Consider the following 10,060-nt stretch of genomic DNA (forward strand, 5'->3'; position numbering starts at 1 on the left):
CTATGGCAAAGAAATGATAAACATTATTCATATTTAATTATTTAGCAAGCAATAAATATTTAACAGGTATTCTGCATTCAGACGTAGGTTCGGGGACAATGCCTTTTTTGCATTCCACTGTTGTGAAAAAAAAACATCTGAATCTTTAGGTCTTTAAAAGCTAGGGCCACAAAACTATAATCTTTCTGTGTTTAAACCTCGGTGCTCTGTCATATATATACTTGCTCACCTTAAGTGTTTCATAAAATCAAATCTTGGTTTAACCACGCCAGGAAATTGCTTTCTAAAATCTTCAGAGAATGTGTAGAGGAAGTCCTTACTTTCCTAAAAGCCAAGGGAAAATGATATTTCTACTGAGAAGTCAATAAATGTATGAATGTAAATTTACTGTGAAAAAAAGAGAAGACAAAAAAATAAAATACATAAAGACATAACAGATTTCTTCTGTCTGTAATTAAGGACTGGTTCTCACACGTGCGGTGCTTGTCTGCTGGTCTACAGTGTTTTACCAAACCTGCCAGATGTTACATGAAAAACACTGGGGAATTATGGATTCATATTTTAGAAGACTGATTCATAACATTGTTGACTACTGCTATAATTTATATTGCATATTAATGCATATTTTACACTGGATTTCTTCACGCTGTGCGGTTGACGCTGGCATATATATCACAATAACGATATTATGTGTGGTATTTATGTTCCAGCTGATAATACAATATAGGTTAAAATAACAGAAAATGTACATTCTTTACCTTCAAGTTCCTTTTTCAAGTTCCCAAAACTTGATCTAAACAAATATGTTGCAATGATTGGCTGCCACAGTCACATGACTAGACAAACATTATTGTTGCAGGGGTTTTAATGAGCACCAGTGGGGACCATGAAATCCTCAGTATGGTTCAGTGGATTTGAAAGGAGAGAACAATAATATTTGTAATCTTCTATTACAAAAGGACTTCTGTTGTGGTCTGTAAAAACTTTATTACAAGACGACCCCTGAAGAAGGTACACTAGCCGAAACGTGCGTAGGGGCCGTGGCACCGCAGGTCTGAGGTAATATTCTGTTATTGATACTTCCTCTCTACTCCTTCATCTCATCTACACTTATTAATGCTTTTTACCTATGATTCTTACAACAATATAGTGTCCACTTTGGATATACACATAAATTTGAAGTTCGGAGAGAATATATGGCATTTTTTGTACTTAATTGCCTTTGACCTGTGGTTCCACCATTGGTAGTTTTCACCATCAGAGTGTCCCTTACAGTCATGTTTTTAACAATTACATAATAAAGTATATTTTTTAATGTTACTCTGTTTTTTTATGTGCAGTTTTTTCTTTATATGGGCTATGAAACTTTATTACAATGTATATAGCTAAGTTTGCAACGTTTTTTTCACAATGCACTCAATAAAACATGATGATGTAGCCGGTTTTCTTTAAAGGGCATTTCTCAGTAGGCTCAACCTTCCTAAGCGGTCTGTAAGAGCATGGAGGTCATAGGAAGCTGACTAAAATGACACATTGATACCTGCAATCTAATGTTTTTTTCCGGAGAAATTCACACTTTTCTTATATGTAAATGAGCTATTGAGATCTGTAGTTCAGGCACATACCTCCCTTTTAGTCTGCCTCCAGAGCTTATTATAAATCAAAAGGGGGCGTTACCAGTGTGAGACATGTAGATCAGATGACTGTCAGTCATTACATGACTCACACTGGTAATGCTCCCTTTTTACTTAAAATTAACTGTGGGTTGAGATGCTCAGTGATATCTATGTCTGATGCATAGCTCTTAACAGCTCATTTACATATCAAGAAAAATGTGCACTTCTCTGGAATAAGATATAGAATCGCACGTATCAAGGTATCATTTTATACACCTGTCCATGACCTACGTACCCATATAGGTAGCTTAGTAAGGTTAATCCTACTAATAGATCCACTTTAAGGGGAATCTGTCACCAAGTGTTTACTACCTCATCTGAGAGCAGCATGATGTAGAGAAAGAAACCCTGATTCCAGCGATAAATCATGTCGTTTACTGGAGGCAGCGGTTGTGACACAATCAAAGTTCTTAGATGTAACATGAAGCAGAGCTCAGAAAAATAACCCTGCCAACACCAGGTTCCCTATGCACGTAGTCTTTTGATAGTGTGCTGTTAATCACAGGAGGGGCAATGTCAGACTTTCGCTCCTCAGCTAGTTTAAGCAAAGATAATGTACAAGTGATAAAACCTTCACAGTAAGTAAACGTTGCTAAAGTCAACTCTCTGCTATGTCTCAACCACAAAACTTGGCATGTAAGATTCATTACACGCCCTTCTACAAGACCAAAGTGAGAGTTGCTATGGTCAGTGGTCAGTGATTCCCATGTTTCAGCTACTGTGTGCGGTTGCTACTCTAGAAATTATTTCTTTTTGATTTGTTTAAAAAAGATGATTATTTTTAATGACGGCACATCATAAATGTACAGCATGTACAAGTTATATCACACCCTGTCCTGTGTGGACATGTATTTTAGTAAATCAGAGTATGCATTAGGTGCAAAGCATCCAAATTTTCAGAAGGGCAGATCACACAAGATGTTATCAGAATATCGGCTAGAAAGCACAGTCAGCAGTCTGCTGGGGGTAGTGAAGGGAAAAGGAAATCTCTCAATGTAGGCATCAGTGTCTAGAAACATAGTAGAGAATCACTACCTCAGGGGCTGTAAAAGATAACATATCATAATAAATTTAATAGGTAAAAGTAACAAACCCTATACTCATCTTATCACGCACCTCTTCGGACCCTCCGCTACTCACTGCAACCAATCCAATGTTTACTGCATCTTCTGATCCCCCACTACGCACCTAGAAAGTCATGGCATCATGACGACACAACATACTTTGTGACCTTTTACGTGAATGAACAGAAACCTCTTAAGAAATCCTCTTTCATAAGCCAGAAAACCTGGCTCGGTGTGAGAGTCTCGAGGATCAGAAGATATTGAGAGGACAGGACTGGTGGTGGTGAGTAACGGAGGATGGAAAAGCTAAGTACAAGGATTTTTTTTTTTTACTGTTTGATGGGCCTTTGTGGTTCAGAAAAATAGCGGCTAACAACCACCATTTTGCTTTATCTTTGCGGAAGAGAATAAAAAAAGTCCACACTTTAGCGAATACAGACTTGTGTAAATTTGATTTGTATTCAGTTGTATTCCACTGAAATTTATTTGCTCTGGAACTAAAAACAAATGAAAATTTTAAACCAAGAAAACTTCTCTGATGTCGAGGTGGCTTATCTTCTGCATGGGTGTTGACACAGGAAAGATGTTCTTCTACCTTTGTGTGTCTGCAATGTCAGGTCTTCTGTGGCCGGCTGGTTAAGCTATTCAAATTAGTCAGCAAACCTTCTCAAGCATGTTACCAACATAGAAAGGAAAGTTATCGCTCTGTGTCGAAATTAGTACAGACATGGTGCTAACTGGACCATGGGATCTGACGCTAAAATTGTTCTATCAATTTTGCACTTAAAACTTTCAAATTCAGGTAGAAAAAGCCTTTTAACTTAAGGTAACTAGTGATGAGCGAATATACTCGTTACTCAAGATTTCCCGAGCACGCTCAGGTGTCCTCCGAGTAATTTTTAGTGTTCGGAGATTTAGTTTTTATTGCCGCAGCTGAATGACATGTAATCAAGCTGGCTAAGAGAAGTAAATCATTCAGCTGCGGCAAAAAAAAACTAAATTTCCAAGCACTAAAAAATACTCGGAGGACACTCGAGTGTGCTTGGGAAATCTCAAGTAACGAGTATATTCGCTCATCACTAAAGGTAACCATCAACATAGGTTGTGAAAAAAAGTATATATTTTTTCAAAGGCAAAGGTGTTCAGAACCTTTAAAGCTGATCGGTATTACAATATTAAATAGATCTCTTAAAACGATGAGGCTGGTGTATTCACATTGTAAATTCACTACAGAATGCTTGTATAACTCTTTTTACCTTTAGATGATGAAATGAGCGTTTTATGGGTATAGTTAGAGCCAATCTACTGCAGGATGCAGCAGGCCCCTATGATAACACACAGAAGCAGCACAGGTGAAAAATACCAATGAAGAACCATTCACACATCTATCACACATGGTGGGGTCTTAAGCCTAATTCACATGTTTGTGTTGCATGTACGTTTTGTATCGTTTTTTTCCACACATAGAACATGTACCCATTACAATCTATGGTGCTATTCACATGTCTGTTTTTCATGGACCTTGTGTCCGTGCAGAACCCATGGAGACATGTCAATTTTTCTCCAATGTCACAGATGAAAAGAACCACTATGGGCCCGTGTAAAACACGTACAGCACACAGATGGCATCAGTCTGTATTTAACATTGCAAATGATAGGACAAGCTTTTCAACTAATTAATTTTTGTATCCATCTGTGAAAAACACTGATGACACAGATGGTAAAACACACAGTCCAGATACTGATGACACAGTGATTCAAAACACTGATGACACTGATGGTGAAAACACACGGTCCAGATACTGATGACACACTGATTCAAAACACTGATGACACTGATGGTGAAAACACACGGTCCAGATACTGATGACACACTGATTCAAAACACTGATGACACTGATGGTGAAAACACATGGTCCAGATACTGATGACACACTGATTCAAAACACTGATGACACTGATGGTGAAAACACACGGTCCAGATACTGATGACACGGTGATTCAAAGCACTGATGACGCTGATGGTAAAAACACACGGTCCAGATACTGATGACACACTGATTCAAAACACTGATGACACTGATGGTGAAAACACATGGTCCAGATACTGATGACACACTGATTCAAAACACTGATGACACTGATGGTGACAACACATGGTCCAGATACTGATGACACACTGATTCAAAGCACTGATGACACTGATGGTGAAAACACACGGTCCAGATACTGATGACACACTGATTCAAAACACTGATGACACTGATGGTGAAAACACATGGTCCAGATACTGATGACACACTGATTCAAAGCACTGATGACACTGATGGTGAAAACACATGGTCCAGATACTGATGACACACTGATTCAAAGCACTGATGACACTGATACCATTTTATCACGTGTTTAAACATGGATGTCTGAATAAGGCCTAAGTGTTACAAATGCATACGGATAAGGCTGGTATAAGGTGCATGTAGTGCACCATGCCAGCTTACACCCTATCGGAGATGCCCAAAACTATTAGATTTTGTGGGCTGCCTAGTACAATGTAATTACTCTCCACAAGAACAGACACTCTATTTCTCCCCTCTATCATTAAAGAGCCTGAAGGCTCCTACAAGAAAATACATATCTTTTGATATACTTTGGTCCAAATACACAAGCTCACAGCGTGCATTAAGGGTGCTCATTGTCTTGTCAGTCACTAAACTGAAATTCACATCTAAAGCAATTTACTGAAAAGTGCATCACATTCAAAAACAGTAGGTCCCAATACTTTTTGGGACTCACCACAGATTCACAACAAAATAGTTTCTGCATTCCCTACTTCTGCTTTTATACAGGCTATGAGTTCCTCCTGATTGGCTGCATTATACCATGTGATTTAACAGCAGTAAGGCATCTCTACAGGATTACCCTAAAGAGCAGTCTTTATCCAGCTGACAGATTTGCATGGCATTGAAAGGGTAATAAAATATGCACAGTCATACCAGTTTATTAAAGTATCATTTCAATTAGTAAATTTACATTGGTGAATTGAGTTAAAGGGGTTGTCCACTACTAAAGACAACCCTATATTAAATGCTTGAGTTTCGGGATTGACTAAAATCTGCAAACATTATACTCACCTCCCACAGCAATGAAGAGCGATTTTAATCCTATTGTACATACCAGAACTATTTTAATAATATTAATAAATGTGAAGCTTTACCCTCACTTTATTTTGTATAAGTTTTACCATATCATCACCTTTAGGTCTCTATACTATGATTCTAGTAATGTCTGCTCAGGGCCTCGCAGGGCGTGAATGACCTTGCCATGTCACCAGTGCAGCCTATGATTTGCTGCGCTGCTGATGGACTGCCTTGCTCTTGCTTCAGACACGCAGAACATTTCTAGAACTGCCGTCGGTGCGGGAGGTGAGTATGAGCTTTTCTCATTTAACTCGGGCATTGAAAAGAAATCACCAGATTTATAGCACTTCATCTAAGAACAGCATAGTGTAGAGAAGGAGACCCTGAGTCCATCGCTGTACCCACTTAGATTACTAGGTGCGACAATTGTGATACAGTAAGAGTTTTTAGATTTGGCATGTAGCAGAGCTCAGAAATCTAACCTCGCCCACACTCCTGATTAGCAGCTTTGTTTGCACGTTGTATACTGACAGTAAGCTGCTGATTGGGGCCTATTTGGACCAGGGGGCACGTGGGCTGCTGGTCTGGCAGTGATAATCTCCTGCTGATACAACACTCATTGTATTAAAACAACAGCATAAAGCCTAATATACATTGCTGAAATTAGTGTCTAAGCCCCTACCTTGTGCTGACAAATTCCCTTTTGTGAACAACCCCTTTAATGCAATGTTCTAATTCTGTGCACTATACTTATACAATCTCACCCTATAATGACAATTTATTTTAACCTTCAGTTTGACCTTTGTGGTGACATCACATTTGCAATAAAGGATATTTGCGTGTGCGTCTAATATGTTACTAATACAGCCATCACTAACTGATGCATGCAATGTCCAAGCAGTTACCTTCATGTATGTATTTCAATACTTTTAGGTTTATATTTAGTGTTTGAGGTAATTATTACTTAATTTGATCAAAAGACATTAATTAACAGCGTAAACTAGTTTTTAAGTCAAAGAGCCAGATAAAGACGTATCTACTGTATATATCGCCCAGTAGCTGTTCATTTGAACTTTCAGATTGTACCTTTAATTACCTGTATTTTGTGTGGTGCTGTTAATAGGACTGTAGCAACCAGGGATCCGGCTGAGGCCCCAGCAAAGACCTTCACCCTACTCAACAGCTTCTGGCCATGTGTTACAAGAGCAGATGCTGCCCCCAAGTGGTAAATGCCGAGAAATCCACAGGCAGAAAAGGACAGATTCAAATGCTGCATTGTGTTCTAGAAAAAATGACAGTAAAATGGAAAAGCTTTGTATCAAGGTTAAAAGCTAGAGATGCAAATCATTTCCCTTTCTTTATAAATGTTTTTTTTGTTGCATGAAAAGAAATGTCATTGGTTATATGAAGGTTACTTGATACATCAACATTCTAAACATTTTTTTTTATTATGTGGGAAGTTCACAGTGAGGATCTCTGAGTCACGCGTATCACGTCCTTGTCACATATGAGCTCAGTGAGAATCATGATGGGGTCTTATCTAAGGGGCACTGGAAATCCAGAAACAGCTTTGAAAAATTGCAATTTTCACATCCCATATTTTTTTTAATTGTATAAACTCCAAAATATCACACGCAGCCATTTTTACAGATGCTTTTGTGTCATTGACATGAAGCAGCATGCTGATAATTTCTTTTCCTTTTTTGCTGTCACTTATATTATTATATCATGTTAACGACATGAATAAGGACATCTGTCAGAAAGGCGTCTGCGGTTACTATTGTTTCTGGATTATAATGGACCTTAAATAAAGAAGATTTTTTTTATGTGACTGTGCTGCATTTTATACGTTTTTCATGGTGGAACCTTTTGCAAGGTTTCTGGGAAACAGGGATCCCTTTATCCATAGGTGAGCTGATTATTTGTGGACCTTGGTGCGTCTCTCACAATTTTTGACTACATATTAATAGGTTATGAAATATTAGTATCATAATTCCTAGGCCTTTATCTGTGTCTCCTGTGTCTTGTAAGGGTTCATATACTAATACATTTGCATGATCAATGAAATGTTGGCATTATTGCTCTTTACACCTACGTTTAAAGGGAATCTGTTACCAAGTTTTTACTACCACATCTGAGCGCAACATGATATGGGGCAGATACCCTGACTCCAGTAATGTATCATTTTCTAAGCTGCTTGCTGTAGTTTTGATCAAATCATAGTTTTCTCTGCTGCAGATCTACCATTTCTCTGAATACTGAGTTCTGCATAATCCCACCCCCAAACTGATTGGCAGATTTCTGTTTACACTCTCCATTGGAAGAAGGCTGCCAATCAGTGGTAGGGGTGGAGTTATACAGAGCTCATGAATATGGAGAACTTCATGGCAGCAGGTTTACTAGTCCTTCAGTGACAATCTCCTGCTGTTAAAGCAAAGACTTTATCAAAACCACGCTAAGTAGCGCAGTAAGTGACACATCACTGGAATCAGGGTCTCTGTCCATACATTATGCTGCTCTCAGATTAGGTGCTAAAATCCTGGTGACAAATTCCGTTTAAAAGACTGCTATTATATATTTTGTGTTATCAATTAAACATCGGATAAGAGTAAATAGGTACAAAGACAACAAGTGGACACGGATTGTAGCAAACACTGTTATTATGGTTCGTATACTAGGAATAAAAGGCAACTTGTGATTGTATAGCACATGTTTATAACCTTACATATATGGGTCATTACATATATATACTTATATAAAAAAAAAATATATATATATATATATATATATTTATACATACACATACAGGCTCGGACTGGCTGACAGGAGAACAGGAGAATCCTATGGTGGGCCTCTGTTCAGGAGTCGGTCACCACTCTCATATATACAGAGTATTTGGCACAATATACTTGATTCACTATGTACAGACAAAGGCGGCATCTTATTAATTCAACAGTCAACCCAGTTTATTGTTATAGAAATTTGTGAATGAGGATAAAGTCATATTTGCATGTAGCCGAAAAGAGGGGCCCTGGAGTTGATGTTACTGGCGGGCCCTTGGCACCCCAGTATGACAATGTATATATATATATACATATATATTAGATCATTTTATATATATTAGGTCACTATATGTGTATATATATATATATATATATATATATATATATATATATATATATATATTAGGTCATTATATACTATTATATATTATATGTGTAATGTATTATATATATTAGGTCATGTGTGATATTCTGTGTTTGCCGTAGACTTGAATATATTTATATTAGCCGGAAACTAATAGCTTGTGGTTGTCTTTGGCTGTGAATATTAGTAGTGACGTTAGAGCATGTAACCTTTGGAGGTACCTATGGTCTCCGCCAGTGCTTGTCCTACCAGCTGGCACTAAACCCCCAGTGTAAGCAAATAACTTGGTTCCATAGAGCCAGATGACACATAAAGCCGAGGCTTTTCTGCTCTCCTCCTTCCCTACACAGCACTGAGAAATCTGTGTCAGTCTCTGGGCTGTGCCAGCTCTCACACAAGCCCAGAGCTGCGGCTTCCAAGCGAGCTGCACGCAGCAAACATTTGTTATTCCAGTTCTCTGACCTTTTCTCTCCTGCCATAGAAACCAGGAAGGATTTTTTTTTTTATCCTGCACGCCTTCCTTCCTATGTCACTACCCAATAACAGCGAATGTTAGAACATCCAATAGGGATGCCAGGCTCATTCAGCATGCCTGATAAAAAAGGATGTGTTTTTTTTCCCCTCAGGAGCTAAGCTTCTTATTCAAATGCCGTATATCTTGACCTAAATCTCACCTCAAAATGGTTCCTTTTTCTTCGTTTCTTTTCTTTTATCGCACGTTGGGTCCAAGCTCAGTACAAAAGCCTGCCTGTTCAGTACAGCTTTCCTTCAGCTGTCCCTTACAGATGTATAATTCATGGGCATGCTGTCACAGACTTTCACTTAGCGATTTCCGAGCTCACGAATACGTATCACTTTTTGCTATTACACAGAAAGAATCCTATCATACCGAATGTATTATTCACAGACGTCTATGTTACTTCACTGCGCTGACACATATAGCTAATCCCAGATACGCTCACTACAATCCGACCGCTGTAGCCCAGTATTTTGTGTAGTTCTTTTACGCCGTAGATCTCCGAGAGACAATGAAATG

General features: G+C 38.4%; 1 protein-coding gene across 4 annotated transcripts in view; it reads right to left on the bottom strand.

The window, feature by feature from the left end:
- PNPLA4 (patatin like domain 4, phospholipase and triacylglycerol lipase) overlaps nucleotides 1–9,844 on the bottom strand; it is a 112,057-nt gene extending 102,213 nt beyond the window's left edge. The window contains exons 1-3 of one of the 4 annotated variants that reach the window (XM_077294728.1): nucleotides 9,699–9,844; nucleotides 6,974–7,159; nucleotides 230–324 (exon numbers count right to left, since the gene is read on the bottom strand). In XM_077294728.1, coding sequence (XP_077150843.1) covers nucleotides 230–324; nucleotides 6,974–7,153 — 275 coding nt within the window. In that variant the 5' untranslated portion in view covers nucleotides 7,154–7,159; nucleotides 9,699–9,844. Of the gene's footprint in view, nucleotides 1–229; nucleotides 325–6,973; nucleotides 7,160–8,677; nucleotides 8,890–9,486; nucleotides 9,521–9,698 lie in introns of those variants that run through there. The other 3 variants (XM_077294727.1, XM_077294729.1, XM_077294726.1) reach the window with 3 other exon arrangements.
- Between the last annotated feature and the right edge of the window lie 216 nt (nucleotides 9,845–10,060).

The sequence above is a fragment of the Ranitomeya variabilis genome, chromosome 3, assembly GCF_051348905.1.
Source record: "Ranitomeya variabilis isolate aRanVar5 chromosome 3, aRanVar5.hap1, whole genome shotgun sequence".
NCBI lineage: Eukaryota > Metazoa > Chordata > Amphibia > Anura > Dendrobatidae > Ranitomeya > Ranitomeya variabilis.